Source organism: Oryx dammah, unplaced genomic scaffold (assembly GCF_014754425.2).
Source record: "Oryx dammah isolate SB20612 unplaced genomic scaffold, SCBI_Odam_1.1 HiC_scaffold_18, whole genome shotgun sequence".
Classification (NCBI taxonomy): Eukaryota; Metazoa; Chordata; class Mammalia; order Artiodactyla; family Bovidae; genus Oryx; species Oryx dammah.
In genome coordinates, this window is record NW_024070202.1 from 30,909,586 (window position 1) to 30,931,910 (window position 22,325).

General features: G+C 40.4%; 1 protein-coding gene across 1 annotated transcript in view; it reads left to right on the forward strand.

The window, feature by feature from the left end:
- The window catches only part of DNAH11 (dynein axonemal heavy chain 11), a 360,125-nt gene that overhangs the window by 66,833 nt on the left and 270,967 nt on the right, over nucleotides 1–22,325 (forward strand). The window contains exons 21-28 of the mRNA XM_040260639.1: nucleotides 1,610–1,768; nucleotides 2,669–2,752; nucleotides 4,120–4,278; nucleotides 6,927–7,049; nucleotides 9,143–9,265; nucleotides 12,090–12,314; nucleotides 13,652–13,743; nucleotides 15,632–15,758. Of these exons, the coding sequence (XP_040116573.1) occupies nucleotides 1,610–1,768; nucleotides 2,669–2,752; nucleotides 4,120–4,278; nucleotides 6,927–7,049; nucleotides 9,143–9,265; nucleotides 12,090–12,314; nucleotides 13,652–13,743; nucleotides 15,632–15,758 (1,092 nt within the window). The remainder of the gene's footprint in view (nucleotides 1–1,609; nucleotides 1,769–2,668; nucleotides 2,753–4,119; nucleotides 4,279–6,926; nucleotides 7,050–9,142; nucleotides 9,266–12,089; nucleotides 12,315–13,651; nucleotides 13,744–15,631; nucleotides 15,759–22,325) is intronic.

Here is a 22,325-nt window from a genome sequence, read left to right on the forward strand (position 1 = left end):
TAATTGTAGCGTATTCACACTGGGTAGTGCTATAAAGTAATAGAAATGAACTTAATACATACTTTTCATGAATATATAGAAGTACCTCAAAAATAAAATATATCAAAATTCTTAATATATAGTGTTCATATAAATTTCAAGCCATTAATTCTAGGAGTTTAGCATTTGTAGTAAAAACACATGTAGTGAAAATATTATAAAATCAGTGATGTTAAATACAAATTTAGTGATTTCGTTTATAGTGGGAAAGAGAAGGATAAAATTAAGGTCATTTAAAGTTATTAGTAATAAGTATTTCCTAAGCTGGATGGTGTGTATGCTCATAGCCAGACCCCTTTTTATGTGTATGGAATTTTTCTAACATTTGTAATACTAAGAGAATTGCAGTTAATGTTTATAAAGGTATAACATGTAAAAATGAAACAACTTACATCATGAAAGAATGTTAGAGTGCTAATATTCTAATTTGCGTTGCAGGAAATTAAGAGAGTTGAAAGTTGATAAATGATTAACTGTGGGTATTTAAAGTTAAGAAACTCAAAAGACCTAAAGTAATAGAATTGTTGGATATTGAGAGAAGGTCGAGAGAAAATATAAAGTAGAAAAGCAACGTTAAATCCTTTGTTTGCAAACCCAGTAAATCTGTCATGTCCAAACTTGATAAATCAATAAGCACAACTTGTGTAGAGAACTGAGAACTAGAGAAACAGCCTCCAGAAGAATGGGAGAGAGGACCTTGGGTTTCCAGCTTTTCCTGCATGCACGCTCTTTTGTACTCTTTGCACTTGACCATATTAAGACACTGGTATGTTAATAAAAACTAAAATTAAGAATTGGCTTATCAAAAAAAAAGGAATTGGCTTTTTAAGAAAGAAAAGAGTCAGCTTATATTTGGTGTAAAACATAGACTGTTGTACACTGATGAGCCAAATATAACCATATGGTGAAATTTTTCATGTGTGTGCTCTGTCTCATCAGTCGTGTCCAACTCTGTGACCCAATGGACTGCAGCCCGCCAGGCTCCTCTGTCCATGGAATTCTCCAGCAAGAATACTGGACTGGGTTGCCATGCCCTCCTCCAAGGGATCTTCCCAAGCCAAGGATGGAACCTGTGTCTCTCATATCCCCTGCATTGGCAGGCAGGTTCCTTACCACTAACGCCACCTGAGAATATTTAGTGTATTGATAATCTCTAGGACAGTTTTTAAATTTGAAGGTTGTTTTATATTTTTAAGTCATTTATTCTTCAGTGGAAGCTTCTTGCACCTCTTTTGCTCCCCAGAAAAGTCCCCAGCTGTATGAGGAAAATCAAGAGGAAAATTTGTATTCATAGCAATTTGATACCAGAGCAGATTTTGCTGAAATAGTGTATGGGGAAGGTATTGATATCATTATTGTAGTCACTGATAGTCTACTCTAGCATTTTGAGTAGCTGTGAGTTTGCTCATCTAAAGCCTTCTACATTCTACCAATAATTAGACATCAGATTTCTCTTTCTTTTAAAAATCAACGTTGTAAATGTTACAACGTTGGCTTGTAACACTGTGGCTTCTCTTCTCTGGCAGCTTGTTGGATATTAGGTATGTTTGTGTTTCTGCTTTCTCCTCAGGCAAATGAAGAGCTTGAGGCATTGGAAGAAGAGATGCTGCAAATGCAGGAATCCACTCATCTTTTTGAAGTGGCTCTTCCAGAGTACAAACAAATGAAGCAGTGTCGCAAAGAGATGAAGCTGCTCAAGGGGCTCTGGGATGTCATTATTTATGTTAGAGTAAGACACTGCTTGTTGAAAGCATGCCTGTTTTTTTTTTTTTTTTCTTTTAGTATTTCTTTTGTATAAATATGCAATTTATAGTGTCTGCATAATTTTATAATATCTTAAAATATGTGATTGTTAAACTTTTGCCCCAGAATTAGAGTTCCTATAACTTGTTAGCTGAAGATTCTTCTCTGAATTATTCGTGGTTTTTGTTTTCAGTTCTCAATGAAACTTGGTATGAGTCTCAAGTCCTTCTAGAGAGTTCTATAGAATATAAATAAAAATTAATATATATTGCATACATATGGTCCTCTCTGCATACAAACTCACATATACACCCATGCTTCTACTTATATATGTGTGCATATATAAACAGGCCTGGCTAAAAATAATTTGTATATTGCTAGTTAAGTTACAAACTTAAGTATAAAAATAAGTTCTAAGGAACTAGGCATATTGCAATATGTGTTATACAAGATTTTCTTTGAAGTTAGGTGAAAGCCATATAGAAATACATTTACAAGAAACGAGAGTTTTGGCTATAATGGTTGAAGGTTTTTTCCCCAAAGCTTATCTACATATAGAATTATAAAAATATGATATTTAATGGTAACATTATTTATCAATTCATTCAAACTATTCAGGATTAAATGATAATGATGGTATGTGTATGGAATTTGCCACTGCTTCTAGAAATTAATGTATCACAATGTTTTAGCCTTAAGTTTGACATGTTCTGATAACTTTTTTGTTTTGGTGTTAGGGAAGCTTTGACAGGTGCAGTTAATACTTAAGTAATTGACTTTCCCCTGGATGATGGAGTTGCTGTGTATCATCAGTTTATATATTTTGCTGTGGAGACTTGCTTTCACCAAATGTTGTTGACACTTTTATCTGCTTGTGCGTTTTCAGAGAAGCATTGATAATTGGACTAAAACCCAGTGGAGGCAGATTAATGTGGAGCAGATGGAAGTGGAACTCAGAAGGTTTGCCAAGGCAAGTTCCATAACTGTCTGTGATGACGATTTATCTTCCTCTGCACCACCTCCTTCCATCTTCCCTAACCTAGAATCTGCTATGTTGGGCCGCATGTCCTTATTTACTTCAAACAGGATGATTTGAGACAGGAATTTTTTTCCCACTCTAGCCAGTTGCACTTGTAATCAAGCCTGCCTTTCTGTGAATGAGTGTATAAAAGCATATTAGGACTAATGAATTGATGAGCAGCGGCTATACTCAGGCACACTCTGTGGCTGTCTAGAGTTAAAAAGAGGTGAAGAGCAGGGCTGAGGGGTTAGGCGTATTAAACTGTTGAATTCTTTCCTTAGCAACCATAAGTGTATTGTATCTTCAAAGGTACCTTTTGATTTTGGGCTTTAGGGCAGCTCACTGGGGTAACATGTGGAAATATATGAAATATTATGATCTTTACTTTTAACTGCCTACTCTGATATCACAGCGGGGCTCGATACAACAGAACTCAGCTTCTTTGAATATTGTGTTTTGGTATCTAATTGCCACTGTCCTGTGCCCTCTAAAAGAAAGTAAAGCCTCTTTGAATAAAGCCAAATGCATAGCAGTGAGAGGCTGGGCCTTTTGCTCTCTTCTTGCCCCAGAATGTCCTTGCCCAAACTCAGTCTTGTGTTGCACTCCAACCAGCTCTTCCCATCTTTTTCTCCCATTTTCTCCTGGTCCAAGAACCCTAACTGAAATGTCCCGTCATTCTTTCGGATGGCATGGGGTCACTGTGCTCCTCGTTGCTCACTTTCCTGCTTGTGTCCTTGACCATTGCACGGTCTCACTGCAGAGTTACAGTTTAAAACCCATCTCAGCTGAAACTCTTTTGCTTTTTTTCCTCTAAGTAGCACTGTCCTTTTGTACTGAAATTGTTACTTCATTTTGGGTTTTCTTATTCAAAATTGTTGATACTGTTCCATGAGCCAAGAAGACAATCAAGTCAAGGGCCCTATTTGAATGTCTTAAAGTTGTTTAAACAAGTCAGGTCTTTGGAGGAAGGTCTTAGCAATCCAGTAACAATCTCAGTTTCTTGTGTGTTTATGTTTCTAGAGGAAACTCTCTTCATTCACATGCCCTGTAGACTCTCTTATTTCACTGAATAAGAAGCCAGTGTATGTAGGTGTCTTGTACATAGTGGACTAGTACATGAGTACGTGGTATTTTTCTTTTTTCTCTGGTTTTAGTCTTTATGAGCTTAAACATGTTTACTCTCTTCCTAATCCGGGAAAAAGAACACATAATTTTTTTTTTTTTTTTTTTTTAGAACACATAATTTTTTATAGGAGGCAGATTATAAGGTATATTACTATATGCAAGAGCTGGGTTGTTTTTTCACTTTCCTTTAGGAAATCTGGTCTCTGGATAAGGAGGTTCGCATGTGGGATGCCTACTCAGGCCTGGAAAGCACAGTGAAGGACACGATGACCTCTCTGAGAGCCGTTGCCGAGTTGCAGAGCCCTGCCCTCAGGGACAGGCATTGGCGCCAGCTGATGACGGCCACTGGGGTCAGTGTCCTAGGTCTCATTAACTGCATATTTTTGTGACATGTTATTCCTTGGTTCATATCATTCCTCTGGGATGAAGTGGGATTTGCATCTGATCAGATAGAAGAGGTCAGTCTCCTTGAGACATGACAAAGGACTGGACATGCAGAGTTCTGGTTTCAGCCTCTGCTGCCATAGACGAAATGTGTCATTCCCCTGCACCTGCCCAGCTCGTGTGCTGAAGCCTGAATCCCCAGTGTGACAGTATTTGGAGATGGAATACTTGGGAGATGATTAGGTCATGAGGGTAGAACTCTAGTGAATGAGGTCAGTACTTTTGTAAGGGGACAAAGGCCCCAGAACTTTCTTCTTTCTACCATGTGAAAATAAGACAGATGTCTGTTAACTAAGACGGAGGCCTTCACCAAGAACCCAGTGAAGCTGGCACCCTGATCTTGGACCTGTAGCCTCTAGAACTGTGAGAAATAAATGTTTGTTGTTTAATCCCCCTGATTAAACTATAGTTTAATAGTCTATGGTGTTTCGTTAAAAGCAGACAGAAGTAACTAAGACACTCCCCCCCCCCACTACCACTTTTATCTCTTACTGGCTATATGACCTCACACAATACACGTAACCTTTTTGTTAACTTTTTATTAATAAAATGAGATGGATGCTATCTACTCTTATACATCATGTATATCTTGTTAGAATCAAGTAAGATAATGTGAAAGCATTTTATAGAGCATGACATGGCTGCAAAACATCTAGTATTTAGTAGAGAGGATGTAAGAGCACAGAAGTGGATTTAGGAGCAGGGAGAATTTGGAAATCGTGATCCCCTCGCACAATTCATTTAGTAATAGTGCCATGTTTTGTTTTGATGGTCTTTTGATGGTCTTGATTTTATTGCAAAATATAGAATTATTTCTCATGTGTCCATGCCACTTGAGATTATGTTTTCTTTCTCTTTAAATCTTTTTAAGAGCAAATATACTAAGCTTACATTTTATTCTCTGGGGAAGGTGACCGTCATGAATTTAAAATATATTACAGGCAGCCTGATGTGCTTGTTTTCTGCTAGGCACACATTGTGAAAAAAGGCTCTCATGATTTGAAGACAGAGTTTGCAGAGTGGGGAGATTGAGGAGAGGCTCAGCCTGGTGAAGTGGGGATGGCCTAGGCTTTACTGGTCCAACCCTAACACCTCTCTGGGATCCTGGGCAAGTTACTTGCTCTCTGTATCTCAGTTGCCCCTTCCATGAAATACAAGTAATGCTATAGTGCTCCTGTGCAGACTTGGTGAACACACAGGAGATGAGATTACATATAGACCTAGCATGTAGCAAATCCTCAGTAAATGGTCCCTGAAGCTGTTATTATAGTACTTTCCAGAGAGTCTTTTAGACATTGCATATTTAGACTTCATAGTTGATTACTGTGTTCTTTCAGAAAATCTTTATTGAGTCTCCCAACATGGTATGTAGACTGTATGTCCCTACTCCCCACCCCCTCCTCACATTTCCTCTAGTGAGCTTTCTCCTCACCACAGGCTCTTACCTGTACTATGCCTTTCTGCAAGCTAGAAAAAGATGTATTCTTGGCAGACAATTTAGAAGAAGGCATCTTCCTCCAGGCTGCTCTGGGGCGTCAGAGCAGCGACTAGATCCAACTTCCACTTGTCACCTATTCACTTCCAGTTGTCCATATTCACTGTACAAACCATGCAACTCATCAGGGGACCTTGTAACACATCCCTGCTCGTTCCTCCTATAAGACCGGACTCCCATCAGCTGTGGAGTGAGGTCAAACGTGATGCAGAAGTAACTAACTCATCTGGTTTGCTCAGGACTTTTTACGTTTTAGCCAAGGAAGCACCTAGTCCTGGACATACAGGGCTATTTAGTCATCTTGTGCAGAGAGGCAGATGGTGATCAGCAGTGTTACAGACTGGGGAGAGCCAGAGAAGACCTCAGCTTCCAGGACGGAGGGACTGGATGTTTATAGGAGGAGCAGGAATGGAGACCATGTAGTGGGGTCAGCTCTTCATTTGTGAAGGACATGGGTGACTGCGCACTTAGGAAGAGCTGAGAGCTTCTTAGCAAATACTGGGATGGGGAACTCAAGAGATGATGAGGAAATGGGAATGACTTTTTTCATATGGTAAATATGAATAATGACAGTATGAGTAAGAATACTTATTTTTTGCCAAGAAACTAAGATTAAATCAATATAAAACTAGGTTAAATCATGAAAGCAACTGGGAATTATGTTCAGTGAATAGAATACTTAAGAGAAGACAAATGAGCTACTACCGGATTCCTGGGATTTCAACTAAATTATAATAAATGAATAATGTGATTCTCTTTAAATTTGGGTTTTGTGGGCAAAGGAGATAAGAAATGAGCTGACAAGGGAAGGTTATGAAACAAAAGGAAGTAGTATAGTGTGAACTTGGCCTAAACCTCAGCCCCCGCTTCCAGTGGGTGATGGCTCCGTAACTGTGAGCCAAAAGGCGGTGTCTTTGGTTGTTCACACATTTCAGAACTTGACATGTACTCAGCCGCTGACTTGAGTATATTTAGCTCTGATTCAGTCCTCTGGCCATTAGGTAAAAGGAACCATTAATATATATGCAATCAGTCCTACTTTTTTTTCTTCCTAATCAGGTCAAATTTTCCATAAACGAAGCCACAACTTTGGCAGATCTGTTAGCCTTGCGGTTACACCAAGTGGAAGAGGCTGTCCGAAGCATCGTGGACAAGGCAGTGAGAGAGCTGGGGACTGAGAAGGTTGTGTTCTCGGGCTGTTTCTTTTTACCCTGGGCTAATTCTGTGACTGGCACATGAGCAGACTGGGGAGGAGGCCTTAGGCCCTGTGTGGGGACATGTCTCCCAGCAGGAAAAAGATTCCTTCTTAGCCACAGTAAATGTGTAAAACAAGAGTTGACCCAGTTAATGGTGACAATTATAGCGGAAATTGCTTATGTGTCATTTACTTGGTAGCAAGCAAAGCTCTCCATGCTTTGTACTAATTCATTTAATTCTCTAAGGATTATGCCTAGTCTACAGGTGTGGAAAACTCAGCAGTGGCCACAGGACTGGAAAAGGTCAGTTTTCATTCCAATTCCAAAGAAAGGCAATGCCCAAGAATGCTCAAACTACCGCACAATTGCATTCATCTCACATGCTAGTAAAGTAATGCTCAAAATTCTCCAAGCCATGCTTCAGCAATACGTGAACTGTGAACTCCCTGATGTTCAAGCTGGTTTTAGAAAAGGCAGAGGAACCAGAGATCAAATTGCCAACATCTGCCGGATCATGGAAAAAGCAAGAGAGTTCCAGAAAAACATCTACTTCTGCTTTATTGACTATGCCAAAGCCTTTGACTGTGTGGATCACAAGAAACTGTGGAAAATTCTGAAAGAGATGGGAATGCCAGGCTACCTAACCTGCCTCTTGAGAAATCTGTATGAAGGTCAGGAAGCAACAGTTAGAACTGGACATGGAAGAACAGACTGGTTGCAAATAGGAAAAGGAGTACGTCAAGGCTGTATATTGTCACCCTGCTTATTTAACTTCTGTGCAGAGTACATCATGAGAAATGCTGGGCTGGAAGAAATACAAGCTGGAATTAAGATTGCCAGGAGAAATATCAATAACCTCAGATATGCAGATGACACCACCCTTATGGCAGAAAGTGAAGAGGAACTAAAAAGCCTCTTGATGAAAGTGAAAGAGGAGAGTGAAAAAGTTGGCTTCAAGCTCAACATTCAGAAAACGAAGATCATGACATCTGGTCCCATCACTTCATGGGAAATAGATGGGGAAATGGTGTCAGACTTTATTTTTTGGGGCTCCAGAATCACTGCAGATGGTGACTGCAGCCATGAAATTAACAGACGCTTACTCCTTGGAAGAAAAGTTATGACCAACCTAGATAGCATATTCAAAAGCAGAGACATTACTTTGCCGACTAAGGTCCGTCTAGTCAAGGCTATGGCTTTTCCTGCTATGGTCTTTCCATGTATGGATATGAGAGTTGGACTGTGAAGAAGGCTGAGTGCCAAAGAATTGATGCTTTTGAACTGTGGTGTTGGAGAAGACTCTTGAGAGTCCCTTGGACTGCAAAGAGATCCAACCAGTCCCTTCTGAAGGAGATCAGCCCTGGGATTTCTTTGGAAGGAATGATGCTAAAGCTGAAACTCCAGAACTTTGGCCACCTCATGAGAAGATTTGACTCATTGGAAAAAACTCTGATGCTGGGAGGGATTGGGGGCGGGAGGAGAAGGGGGACGACCGAGGATGAGATGGCTGGATGGCATCACGGACTCGATGAACGTGAGTCTGAGTGAACTCCGGGAGATGGTGATGGACAGGGAGGCCTGACGTGCTGCGATTCATGGGGTTGCAGAGAGTCGGACACGACTGAGCAACTGAACTGAACTGAACTGACAGGTGTGGAAACTGAGATATCGAGAAATGATTAGCTTACCCAGTTTCAACAAGGGAACTGGGATTCACATTCTGGCGCTTAGAGCACTGCCTATCCTGTGCTGGCTAATTTGTACATAATACCTATCAGAGCTTGAAGGTAACTTTTTAAGCCCCTTCCTGCTCTGGCATTCCACTTCAGTAAAGGATATAAAATTCAGATCCAATAAAAATGTGATATTGGTGTGATGCTTGTTCTTTTGTGTTATGAAATTCATTCTTGAAACCTCAACACCATGAATTATTTGAAGGAAAGAAAATTGAGGCCAATGATATCCCTCTGTTGGTTTTTTAAAAATTGTAAAAACATTTTTAAAAATTTCATATAATAATCTAGTTATTGGTTCTAAATCAAACTTTCATGCACATAACAAAATGCTGTTGATGTCTAGGTTATTACTGAAATCAGCCAGACCTGGGCAACCATGGAGTTCTCTTACGAAGTTCACTATCGAACAGGCATTCCATTACTGAAGTTTGATGAACTATTGTTTGAAACTCTAGAGCACAACCAAGTAAGATGGATGTTTTTCTTATAGACCTTTCTTTTAAATTATGATTTTAGGTTTTTCCAAAGTTCCAATACTCTTTCTTCATCATTAGACATCTGCTTGTACCAGACTCTAGGCATAGTACCATTTGGGTTCAAAAGGTATGAACACTTGTTCTCAAGGAAGTTGTCCTTGAGTCAGGAGACAGATAAGGGTTCCAAAAAGTCTTGCAAGGTGGTGGTACTTGTGCTAAACCTTGAAGGATGGGCTGGTATTCAAGAATGATGATCAGAGAAGAGTGATATATGCAAAGAGGACTGCTGCTGCTGCTAAGTTACTTCAGTCGTGTCCGACTCTGTGCGACCCCATAGACGGCAGCCCACCAGGCTCCCCCGTCCCTGGAATTCTCCAGGCAAGAACACTGGAGTGGGTTGCCATTTCCTTCTCCAGTGCATGAAAGTGAAAAGTGAAAGTGAAGTCGCTCAGTCATGTCCAACCCTCAGCGATCCTGTGGACTGCAGCATTCCAGGCTCCTCCGTCCATGAGATTTTCCAGGCAAGAGTACTGGAGTGGGTTGCCATTGCCTTCTCCAGCAAAGAGGACAGTGTCCCCTTTTAATGGCATCTTGGAATGCCAAAAAGTACCTGACATTCAGAGGTAATTTAAAGAATTTGGTTTCCTAAGAATAAAGATTTTCTTGATAGGAGTAATGAAAAATAAGGTTGGAGAGATAGACCAGAATGCAGCCTATATGGTCTTGAGTTATAAGAGTATGAGTTGGTGTCTTTTTGGACATGAGAGATAAGAAAGGTGAAGTAATAACAGTGGTGTTACTATTATTAGACATAAGGCACTTAGGAAAGAACCTGGTCTAAGAGATGATGCTCTGTTATTTCTGATGTAGTTAAAGTGAGGGACGTTGATGTAAAGGTGGAAAGTCAGACCCAGAGCCCAGTGCAGAGGTTCAGTCTAGAACTGAAGGTTGGGAGGTCGTTGTTGGTATCTTGAGAATTGATAAGCTAGATAATGAGAGGAAAAGAGGATACACTAGCCAAGAACAGTAGGGAAGGGCTGCATTTGGTGAGTGAGAGGAGGAGGCATAAAGGAGGCAGAGAGTGAGAATGATTGGAAACATAGTGGAAAAGGACACTGCAGTATCAGAACAATCATGGGATAATTTTTCCACCAAAAAAAGTCAATATTATGGAAACAACCTAAATGTCAGTTGATGGATGAATGGATAAAAAAGTGTGTGTATATATAAAATGGACTGTTCAGCTGTTAAAAAAGAAATCCTGCTGTTTGTGACCACATGAATGGATGTTGAGGGCATTATGCGAAGTGAGATAACTCAGAAACAACAAATACTGTATGTTCTGTCTTTTATGTGGAATCTAAGAAAGCCAAACTCATAGAAGCAAACAGTAGAATGGTGATTACTGGGTGCCGGGGCTTTGGGGAAGAGGGAGGTGTTGGCTGAAGGATACAGACCCCTGATAAGTTCTGCACATCTGTTATACACTATGGCTGACTATATTATATTAAAAGTTATTGAGAGTAGATCTTAACATTAATGTGTTGCTGTTAACACACAGGCATGCTCAGGCACAAAAGATAATTATGTGGGGGGGGATGTGAGCGTGCTTTGTCATGCCCACCTCTGTGACCCCATGGACTGTGGCCCGCCAGGCTCCTCTGTCCATGGGATTTCTCAGGCAAGAGTACTGGAGTGGGTGCCGTTCCCTTCTCCGGGGGACCTTCCTGACCCGGGGCTCAAACTAGGGTCTCCTGCAACTGCTGCCTTGCCAGGTGGATTCTTTTACTACTGAGCCATGGATAGAGGTATTAACATTATTGTGGTAACCATTTCATAATATATACACACATGTATCAGATCATCACATTGTATGCTTTAAACTTACAGAGCATCTGAGTAATAACAAAGCCAGGGGTGAGGGGTATAGAAAGAATCAAGTGTATTAAATACTTATAGAGGTGAAGGAGAATGAGAAGAGGTTGTTTGACTCCGTAACTTCCTGAGATTTCAGTGTCAAAGAATAGGGGAAGTGCTCGAGGATCTGCATGGTGTTAAAGCAAAGCTTAGTAGCACTCTTGCCTGGAGAATCCCCTGGGCGGAGGAGCCTGGTGGGCTGCAGTCCATGGGGTCGCGAAGAGTCGGACACGACTGAGCGACTTCACTTTCACTTTTCACTTTCATGCATTGGAGAAGGAAATGGCAACCCACTCCAGTGTTCTTGCCTGGAGATCCCAGGGACGGAGGAGCCTGGTGGTCTGCCGTCTATGGGGTCACACAGAGTCAGACACAAGTGAAGCAACTTAGCAGCAGCAGCAGTGTTAGGACAGCTGCAAAGTTTGGTAGTAAATTCAAAGGGGAGGGAAACAGTGTGAAGGCTTAGCAAGCTAGAGGGAAGTTTGTTTTATATTTTTCATATTGAAGAAAAAAAAGGACCATAACTTTGGAATGATTAGTAGGCAGAGACCATGGGGAGCGTGAAGGAGGATGAAAGAATGAAGTTTAATTCCTGAAACTGTACCGTGGTGCCCAATATATTTTCCTGCCTACAAAGAGATACATGTTAGTCTTGTAGAAGACATAGTACATGTAGTTGCTTACGTTTATCTTTTTCCTTTTAAAAAAACAAAACCATGTTAGTGTGAATGTACCATTACTTTACTAATGTAGCAAACGATTACTGAATGCTTGTTCCACATTTTGCTTGCTAGGTCTTAGGAATCCAGCAGAAAAAAGAAGCGATATAGTCCCTCCCTCATGGTGCTCATAGATTACTAATTTAGATGTTATTGCACATTCTTTGCCTTCATTTAGGTTCAGTTACAGACTCTGCTTCAAAGCAAGTATGTGGAATATTTCATTGAGCAAGTCATGAGCTGGCAAAACAAATTAAACTTAGCAGACTCGGTCATCTTCACTTGGATCGAAGTCCAGTGCACTTGGTCTCACCTAGAAAGCATCTTTGCTTGTTCAGAAGATATCCGAATCCAACTTGTGAAAGATGCTCAGAGATTCGACAGAGTAGATGCTGAATTTAAGGTTCGTGGAAGACAGGCTATTTTCTATCCTAACAACTTTTTCCAAATAATATAAAAGACTTGTAAAGAAACATCTTTTCCTAAATAACGTAAAAGCCTTATATAACGAAACATAATTTGGGTTGTTGAATTTATGAAATCTATAGATGTAATTAGTATTTGCATTTCAGGAGACAAAAGTTAGGAAACTTCTCTGCGTGATGGGTCAGAATCAATATTTTAGGCTTTGTGGTTGTGTATGGTCTCAGTCACAACTACTCAGGGCCGCCTTTGCCATGCAAAAGAAAACAGACACAGCATTGACAGATGGGTGTGGCTGGCACCAGTAAAACTTTTATAGACGTCAAAAATTGAATTCCATATTATTTTTTTATGTTACAAAGTATTAGATTCCTTTGATTTTTTTTTTGCACTAGTTAAGGATGTAAGCATGAATGGATGTTGTCTTAACTTTGTGCTGTACAAACCCAGGCAGCAGACCTGATATTTCCCACAGACCACGAACTGGCTGCCCTGCAGTAAGGCCTAGGAGACAGGTTCATCTTCACGAACTAAGAGACTAGGGAGGGGAAGCCAATAGCAAAGTTACACTATCAGTTATTGGTTTGTTTCACAAGAGGCACAGAGAATACTTGAAAGTATTAGTCACTCAGTCCTGTCTGACTCTTTGTGACCCCATGGACTGTAGCCCACCAGGCTCCACTGTCCGTGGGATTCTCCAGGCAAGAGTACTGGAGTGGGTTGCCATTTCCTTCTCCAGGGGATCTTCCTGATCCAGGGATCAAACCCGGGTCTCCTTCATTGCAGGCAGCTTCTTTACTGTCTGAGCCACCAGGGAAGCGCAGAGAACAGATGGTGAGGTAATATAAATGATTCGAGAGACTTTAAGCAGAGAATAGTGGCTTTACCTTTTTATATAGAAATGGGGATGAATTTTCTCCTTGCTAGCTAAAGCAGAATACCTGAGGGATTCTATTTTGTTTTACTTTTAAGCGGGAAAGAATAGATAGATTGTTTAGTATTCATCTCTTTTAAATATGAATATATTAAGATTCTGGTTCTCTTTCTCTGTTTTTGTTTATTTGGTTTAGAAGAGAGAAATTCTTCATGGACCCAGAGTGGTGGTAATGCTTATCAAATTTATATTGATAAAAACTATGTGATTACACTTTGTTTTTGATGTTCATCTAAAAGTTTAATAGCAGAACAGACATGGTGTTTGTCTCATTAACATTGCTTTCTTATTCTTTGTTCTTCACTTTTTAATTCCCCAAAGGGATGAAAAACCTAGAAAAGTAATTTCTAATATCAATGGTTGCATGTTGTACTTTCACACAGGAATTAATATTCAGAACAGCTAAAATAAAAAATGTTTTAGAGGCAACATGTGAGCTGCATCTCTATGAAAAACTTAAAGATTTACAGTACAGGTAAGAATACAACTACAAAGTGATCAATTTGTTATACTTTTGACATTTCTTTTGAATATCTAATAGTATTTAATATCATGTTACTGTAGATACAACCTCTACTAATTTAAATTTTTGCTTATAGTTGTCTAGTTGCCTTTTACATATTAGGTGGTGTGTGTGTGTATAGTGATTTAATGCAACTACATCCAAATATATTTCTTTTCCAAGAGGGATATCATAATAGTAAAATAGAATATATTAAGTAGAGAATCAACATGAAAAAAAGAATCAACGTGATCGATCGATTCTTTTATCAAAGTGTCCTATAACTGTTAAGTATCTACTGTATTCTAGGAACTGGGACTGTACTCATATAAGTCCTTTGTTTTGTATATAGTTAAATTATACTAGAAATTATCCTTTGACAGCATGTTAGTACTTTGGAAATCCTTGTCCTAAAGGGCCTTTTATTCAAATAAAATTATATAACAGCTAGTGGTCACATGGAGAAGGCAATGGCACCCCACTCCAGTACTCTTGCCTGGAAAATCCCATGGACAGAGGAGCCTGGAAGGCTGCAGTCCACGGGGTCGCTGAGGGTTGGACACGACTGAGCGACTTCACTTTCACTTTTCACTTTCATGCATTGCAGAAGGAAATGGCACCCCACTCCAGTGTTCTTGCCTGGAGAATCCCAGGGACGGGGGAGCCTGGTGGGCTGCCGTCTGCGGGGTCTCACAGAGTCGGACACGACTGAAGTGACTTAGCAGTAGCAGTGGTCACAAGAAAATTCTGACTTTTGATTTAAAACGGGCAGATCAGCTACTAAAGTGTTTTGTGCAGAATAGTGATCACTTTTTATTGCATGGTAGAGCAGCCTCTAGATAAAAATATATTGCATACAATTATTTCATAATCTGGTGGTTTTTTCAAGATAAAGTTGACCATCATTTTAGAAGTGTGGATTTCCACAGAAGTTAATTATTTCTTAGTTGGTGATTTTTGAGGGCTTGGTGGCTCTGCCTCTGGGTCTTCTCTACTCTGCTAAGAACAGTAAAGTGGAAATGGTTCAGGGTGTAATGACATCCCTGAAAACCAGAGAGATTTGAAGCCACTTATATTTTTTTTAGACATTCCATGGGAAAAAGAAAACCTTAAACCAGTTACATGTTGTCTAAAGCACTTTGTGCTCAGGGTGAGTGATCCCAAACCCAGTCTTCTCTCCTGCTGTTGAGACGTGTCATTAAGATAAGTGACAATATATTGCACTTGAAAACATGTGGGTTGTTTTCAGATATCTTTTGATATTGATTTCTAACCTAATTCCACATTGACAAGAGCACAGTCTGTATGATTTCAGTACCTTTAGACCATGAAACTTTTGCACTTTGTTTTATGTCCCTGGATATGTTTAAGTATCTCCTAGATTATAGTCTATAGAAACTTGAAAAGAATCTGCATCCTACTGTTCTGTGAAATTGTATAAATCTTAATTATGTTGAATTGGTTCATGGTGCTTTTCAGTTCTACTATATCCTTCTCCTTTACTATATATTCATTCTATTTTTAAGAGTTTGAAATTGAAACTCCAACCAAAAATCTTAATTTGTCTAGTTAAAAATAATTGTATATTATAGTGGAACTATTAAAAAAAGTGACAAGTAACACCAACTTAAATTTGATCTCTATTTAGTCTCAACTAATGTGTGTGTGTGTGTATCTCCTTCTACTTGGCACACCTTGTACATTAGTCACAAATGAGATGATGATGTTAGAAGGAGATAGGTACCATGTTAAACAGTGAGCTTATTGAGATGAATGGACAGATTGAGACACTCTGGGTTTTGTTGACATTTTAATAACTGAATGGGCAAAATATGCTTACAATGATGTTTCATTCATATAGGCTTTCTCTTTGTGAAAAAGCTCTTGCTCAGTACCTGGAAACCAAGCGTTTGGCTTTCCCACGGTTCTATTTCATCTCTTCCACAGACTTACTTGACATTCTCTCAAAGGGAACTCAACCTACACAGGTAATATTGATTTTGAAAGCCTCATATTGACCTTTGTTAGCTAAGTAATGTCAGTTTCTCTGTCATTGTCTAAATGCTACCTACCATGTCACATGTTCCAAGAGCCAGAAAATATGCAATACACATTCTTAATGTAGCAACAGAGAGATGTTAGAGGCAGTGCTAAAGGAACTAGGAAGGATGAGTACCTTGTCCTAGGTGAAGGGACGCTGTACAAGTGTCTAGAAAGGAGAACAAATGTATAAGACTTGGAGCCCTGCAAGAACTTAATGGAAGAAACACCTGTTCCAAATCCCCAGAATTGAGGGACAAGTACTGGGGCTCCATTGCCTGGTTCACAGTTTTCTTGGGAAAGACGGGGTCACTGGGAATGAGATCATGGCAGGTACCTTCTTTCAAAAACCTTGCGTCCAGGGTAACCCTTATAATTGATAAGCTGGGCTAGGCTTCAGTGCTGTTCAGAAGTGTATTGGCATAACTTCAGGCCCACCCTCCACCCTCTCATTCTCTCCTATCCATTCAAAAATAAGGCAGCACCCATAACAGTGGACTTCCCTGGGGGCGCGGATGGTAGAGCGTCTGTCTACAGTGCAGCAGACTCGGGTTCGAGCCCTGGGTTGGGAAGATCTCCTGGAGAAGGAAATGGCAGTCCACTCCAGTACTCTTGCCTGGAAAATCCCATGGACAGAGGAGCCTGGTAGGCTACAGTCTATGGGGTTGCAAAGAGTAGGACACAACTGAGTGACTTCACTTTTACTTTCACCCATGCTAGTATGTAAAGCAAATAAAAGAGGCAATTGTCTTTTGTGATCTGAGAGCACAGATCAGAGACAAACTGTGCAAATCCCCAAGCTCTCCTTCCCCTAAACATTTAGAGAATATTGCTTTTCATTATGTCTGTTCAGTTGTTCAGGATCTTAGAATTGTTACAGATGACACAGGTATATACTCCTGGGCTTGACCATATATCACAGATTGTGCTTTACTTTTATAGGTTTGTCTCCAGGTCCTTTCTCTAGAAAGTTTTATGTCATTTTCTTTGGAATATGTGTCACCTCACACTACAGTTTCCTGAATTCTGATGTCCTGTGGACACAGTATTTATCTTCATTATTTCTCTCTCATTCGTTTCTCTTTTTTTTAGTTGGAATATAATTGCTTTACAGTGTTTTAGTTTCTGCTGTACAACAGAGTGAGTCGGCTGTAAGTATACATATATCCCCTCCCTCTTGGACCTTCCTCCCACCCCACCATCCACCCATCTAGGTCATTGCAGAGCACTGAGCTGGGTTCCCTGGGCTGTGCAGCAGGTTCCCACTAGCTATTTTACATGTGTTGGTATATATGTGTCAACCTTAATCTCCCAGTGTCGCACCCTCCCCTTTTTCATCTGCATCTCTGTTCCTGCCCTGCAGCAGGTTCATTTGTACCATTTTTAAAGATTCCACTTACATACATTAATATACAATATACGTCTTTCTCTTTCTTCACTCTCTCTGACAGTCTCTAGGCCTATCCACTTATCTACAAATGACTCAGTTCCCTTTCTTTTTATGACTGAGTAGTATTCCATTGTATGTATGTATCACATCTTCTTGATCGATTCATCTGTTGATGGACATTTAGGTTGCTTCCATGTCTTGCCTACTGTAAACAGTGTTTCAGTGAACACTGGGGGGTCCATGTATCTTTTTGAATTATGATTTTCTCAGGGTACATGCCCAGGAGTGGGGTTGCAGGATTGTATCGTAGTTCTATTTTAGTTTTTAATGTGCCTCCATAGTGTTTTCCTATCTGTTGTACCTGTTTACATTCCCACCAACAGTATAGGAGGGTTGCCTTTTTTCTACACCCTCTCTAGCATTTATTGTTTGTAAACTTTTTGATGATGGCCATTCTGACCAGTGTGAGGTGATACCATGTTGTAGTTTTGATTTGCAGTTCTCTAAATGATTAAGATGTCAAGCATCTTTTCGTGTGCCTCTTGGCCATCTATATGTCCTTGAAGAAATGTTTATTTAGATCTTCTGCCCATTTTTTGATTGGGTTGTTTGTTGTTTTGTTATTGAGCTGCATGAGCTATTTGTGTATTTTGGAAATAAATCCTTTGTTTGCTTTGTTTTCAAATGTTTTGTCCTATCCTAAGAGTTATCTTTTTGGCTTGTTTATGGTTTCCTTTGTTGTGCAGAAGCTTTTAAATTTCAGTTCAGTTCAGTAGCTCAGTCGTGTCCAACTCTTTGCAACCCCATGGATCGCAGCACGCCAGGCCTCCCTGTCCAACTCTCAGAGTTCAGTCAGACTCACGTCCATTGAGTCAGTGATACCATCCAGCCATCTCATCCTCTGTTGTCCCCTTCTCCTCCTGCCCCCAATCCCTCCCAGCATCAGAGACTTTTCCAATGAGTCAACTCTTCGCATGAGGTGGCCAAAGTACTGGAGTTTCAGCTTTAGCATCATTCCCTCCAAAGAAATCCCAGGGCTTATCTCCTTCAGAATGGACTGGTTGGATCTCCTTGCAGTCCAAGGGACTCTCAAGACTCTTCTCCAATACCACAGTTCAAAAGCATCATTTCTTCGGCACTCAGCCTTCTTCACAGTCCGTAAATAGTTTCATTTTTTGTTTTCATTTCATTTCTCTAGGAGGAGGGTCACAAACTAATCTGTGATTTATGTCAAAGAATGTTCTTACTGTGTTTTCCTCAGAGTTTTATAGTGTCTTGTCTTACACTTAGATCTTTAATCCATATTGAGTTTAATTTTGTGTATAGTGTTAGGTAGTATTGTAATTTCATTCTCTTAGGTGTAGCTGTCCAGGTTTCCCAGCACCACTTACTGAAGAGACTGTTTTTTCCATTGTATATTCTTGCCTCCTTTGTCATAGGTTAGGTGACCATAGGTGGATTTATTTTTGGGCTTTCTACCCTGTACCTCTGATGTCCTAGGGTGACGATATGAGATAAAGGGTGTCCTATCCTATTCCAGGTATATGTTCCTAAACACTTGAAAATTTGAAATACTTAGAATTCTGAATTTTAACTCTGTAAATTAGGTGCATAAATCTGTAAGTAAGAATATGTTTTTTCTTTTATATTCTTTAAACATAATAAACACATGTGTGATGTTTTATTGAACAGTATTACTCACCCAGAATATAGACATGAGACATTTTTATTTTTCTGCGATTGTTAGTCTCAAATGTGCCCTGCTGAATCTCTTTCCACCGAGGAGCAGATCCCTTTATAACACCTTGGATAGGCATTGTAATGCTCCTGTGCCTTTTTCTTATTAATAACTAAAGAAACCCAAAGCACCTCAGCAAGATCTAGTTTAAAATTCCAAGCTCACCTCTGTGTCAGGACCAGTATTTCACATAAAGAACCTGGAGATGAGATCTTTTATTTCTCTTCCCTACCAATTTATTTTGGGCAGGAGCCGGGGAGGGGTGTCATCTGTCAGTCATCACCCTTTCTTAATGCATACTCCTGCTTCTCTGTTCAGCAGTGGCTGTTGACCTTGCCCCTTGACAGCCAGTACCCACATCTGGGTCTCTTGTGGAACAGGAGCAAGTCCTCAGGACAGGGGAACTTCCCATGGGTATACACGCAGAGCCAAGTCCGTCTCAGTGCTTCTAGTTCTTGCCCTTGGCAGTGTAGTCAGTCACCTGTTACGTCTTGTTCCTCCTTTCCACCTAAACAGATGTGCGAAGTAGGGACATGTCACAGCTCCACCTGCTGCAGGCACCCATGGATTCTGTGAGTGGTTCCCCAACCCCACACACTGGACAAATTAAAGGGCAGAGGTTGGGGAAACAGTCCTCCACCTTGAAGCCCCACGAGGAGTGAGGAAAAGTCAGAGCATCCCCCTCTGGGCTGATAACTCTCGGGTGTGAGGATGGTCGTCTCTCTCTCTCCCCTCCTCCCTGCTGTGCTTTCCCAGAAGGGGTGTGTGGAGGCAGATGATGGTAAGTTGTTGAGATGTGTCTTGTCAAACCCTGAAGGGACCAACTTGTCTTAATCCTTGTCTGCTCTCTTCAGAGCATGTGCGTGCCCAGTGCCTCTCTGTCCTTAATTGAAGTCCTAGGCAGGTGCTAGAGGAGCAGATGACTCACTGTACACTTGCCACCCATTCTGTGTCCTTTCAAATCATCAAAAAGTGCTTCGTGTGTTAGACATGCTTGTTGGCTCACAGATATATGCATCCCTGATGCCAACTACTGTTTTTCCACATCCTTCCTAAATTATAGGATGAGGTTTTGCTTTTTTAAAAAAGTAAACTTAAAAGATGTACCTTTAAAATAATTCTTTTTATTTTCACAGTATCACTTCAGTGCTTTAGAGTGTTACCTTTCATATCACTGTGATTAGACAAGTCTTCTTGTCTGCTTCATTCACAGTATTTGAATTGTAAGTTCTAAAGCCCCGAACCTCGGGTGCATTTCTCAGTTCTAGTAACACTCTTTAATGTAGGGCTAGTAATGCCAGGCATTAAAAAGATCTTAAATTTTAATGTAGCTGAATATTAAAGTCACAGCAGAGGGAGTCTCCAGAATGGCTCACAGCCATGCTAATGAGTACCAGCCGTGGTGCCATCTATACCATATCAACAAAAGGAGGTAGGATATTTCTGCTTACTAGCTGAATGGGCCTGTCTGACTATGTAGCTCCTGGGTAAATGCAGTTTACAGTTCCCATGACCTGCCAGCTTTGAAACGATTCAATTTTTGAAACATTTTGAAATTTGAAGTACACTATTTCAGATTTGCTCAAAATTTGCCTACATTGAGATCTTTTTGTTCCATGAATTAAACCTTGAACAATTCAATTTCACATCAAATGTCATCACACTTTTAGGAAAGGGACCTTATTAGGGAAAGGGTTTAGCTGCCCCTGAGGTGTGAGTACCACCAGGGAGTGACTTGCTGGGGCAGAGGATTGAAAAAGTGCTAAGGATGAGCTGAGTCATCTTGAGCCACAGTCAGCTTCTTGCCCTGCAGTGTTTCTGCAAAGTCGAGGTGTGATCTCAACTCTTGGTCACTTACTGTAGAAGAGTTAATGCTTATGGCTGTTATGCCAAAGGGCCTAGCCTTCCTGCATTCTCTTTCACTATCAGAATCAGTTTCAGGCCACCAGACACAGCTTTTCCGTCTCTGCCTTTTGTGCTAACATCCTGAATGTGCTCCCTGTAGTGACGGACATAGCTTATAGGATAACCATGCAGTGGGCCTTTGTGGGCAGATGACTCCTGTTGACATCTTGTGAATGCCTTGAATTCTTCAGGTTCCCCTCCTCCACCCACTACACTCAATTTAAGAGTATTGGTCCAAGTGAGGGTTTCTGCAGTTGATGTGGAATTTGATCAGCCTGAACACATCAGCTAGGGGAGGGCTGATATTACTACATCCTGCATTCTGTAAGCAGAAATGCCCAATTTAAGGTACTTCAGGTGGAATGTCAGAGTGACGACGTCAGTGCATCTAAAATGCCTTCAGTGGTTTTTTAGCTCTCAGTAAGCTTGGTTAAGGTCAGGTTTTAAAGATTTTTCTCCTAGAATTCATCCTGACTTCCCAATCTCATAGATTATCTCAAGGACTGAGGATAGGGCTGTGCCATGTAACTTAAGTGGTCAGAAGTTTCTGGCAGTTGCTTGTGGAAACACAAACTTAGAGGTGTCCTTGCAGGGTTAATGGACATGGAGTAGTAATTATGCAGTTGCCCGTGATTCACTATTAACATTCTGTGATTCTTCTCCTGCTTAGGAAAACATCCTTTTGTATTTTTCAAGTAAAGCAAGTATAGTGGTTAAAGTCAGCCTGGGTAACATCAGTTGCCCTGGGCTGCCCTCCCAGGTTGTAATACAATGTCTAAAAATAGCAGACAGCCAGTTTTTAGCCACTGGTTGCTTATGACCTGAAAGATCTTTCTGTCCTGGAAGAGTTGGCGTGCTTTCTCTTCCTTCATCTTCTGTGTGATGATGAGTGAAAACTTCCCATGGTGGAGCTATACGATAGAAAGACACACTTGCTATGTGGTCAGCCGCATTTGTGTTGCATAACGGAGGTAGCCGTGGACCACATGTGGCTCATGGCACTTGAAATGTGACAGCTGAGAAACAGAATTTTTAACTACAATGTGTTAGAGTTGATCTTTGATTCAGTTATTGGAAAACATAAATTTGAAACAACTTGAGTGTGAATCTACTTTCTCAACTGCATATCTTATGAAACATAGAGACAGATCAAGTATGTCTGATGAAGAATCCAAACTGAGATAAGCTATAAATGTAAGATATGCACCTGGTTTCAAAGACTTAAGGAATGTAAAATATCTCATTAGTACCTCTTCTATTAATTATATATTGAAGTGACAATACTTTGGATATACTAGGTCAAATAAATAAAGCACGTTAGAATTAATTTTGCCTGTTTCTTTTTACCTGTTTTAATGTGACTCCCAGAAAGCCACTGCTATGTCAGTTGAGGCCACAATTTTCTAAATGACAAGATCAGGAAATATACATACTCAGAAATGTTGAATGTTTGCATCAGAAATATCCTTCATGGCATCAGAC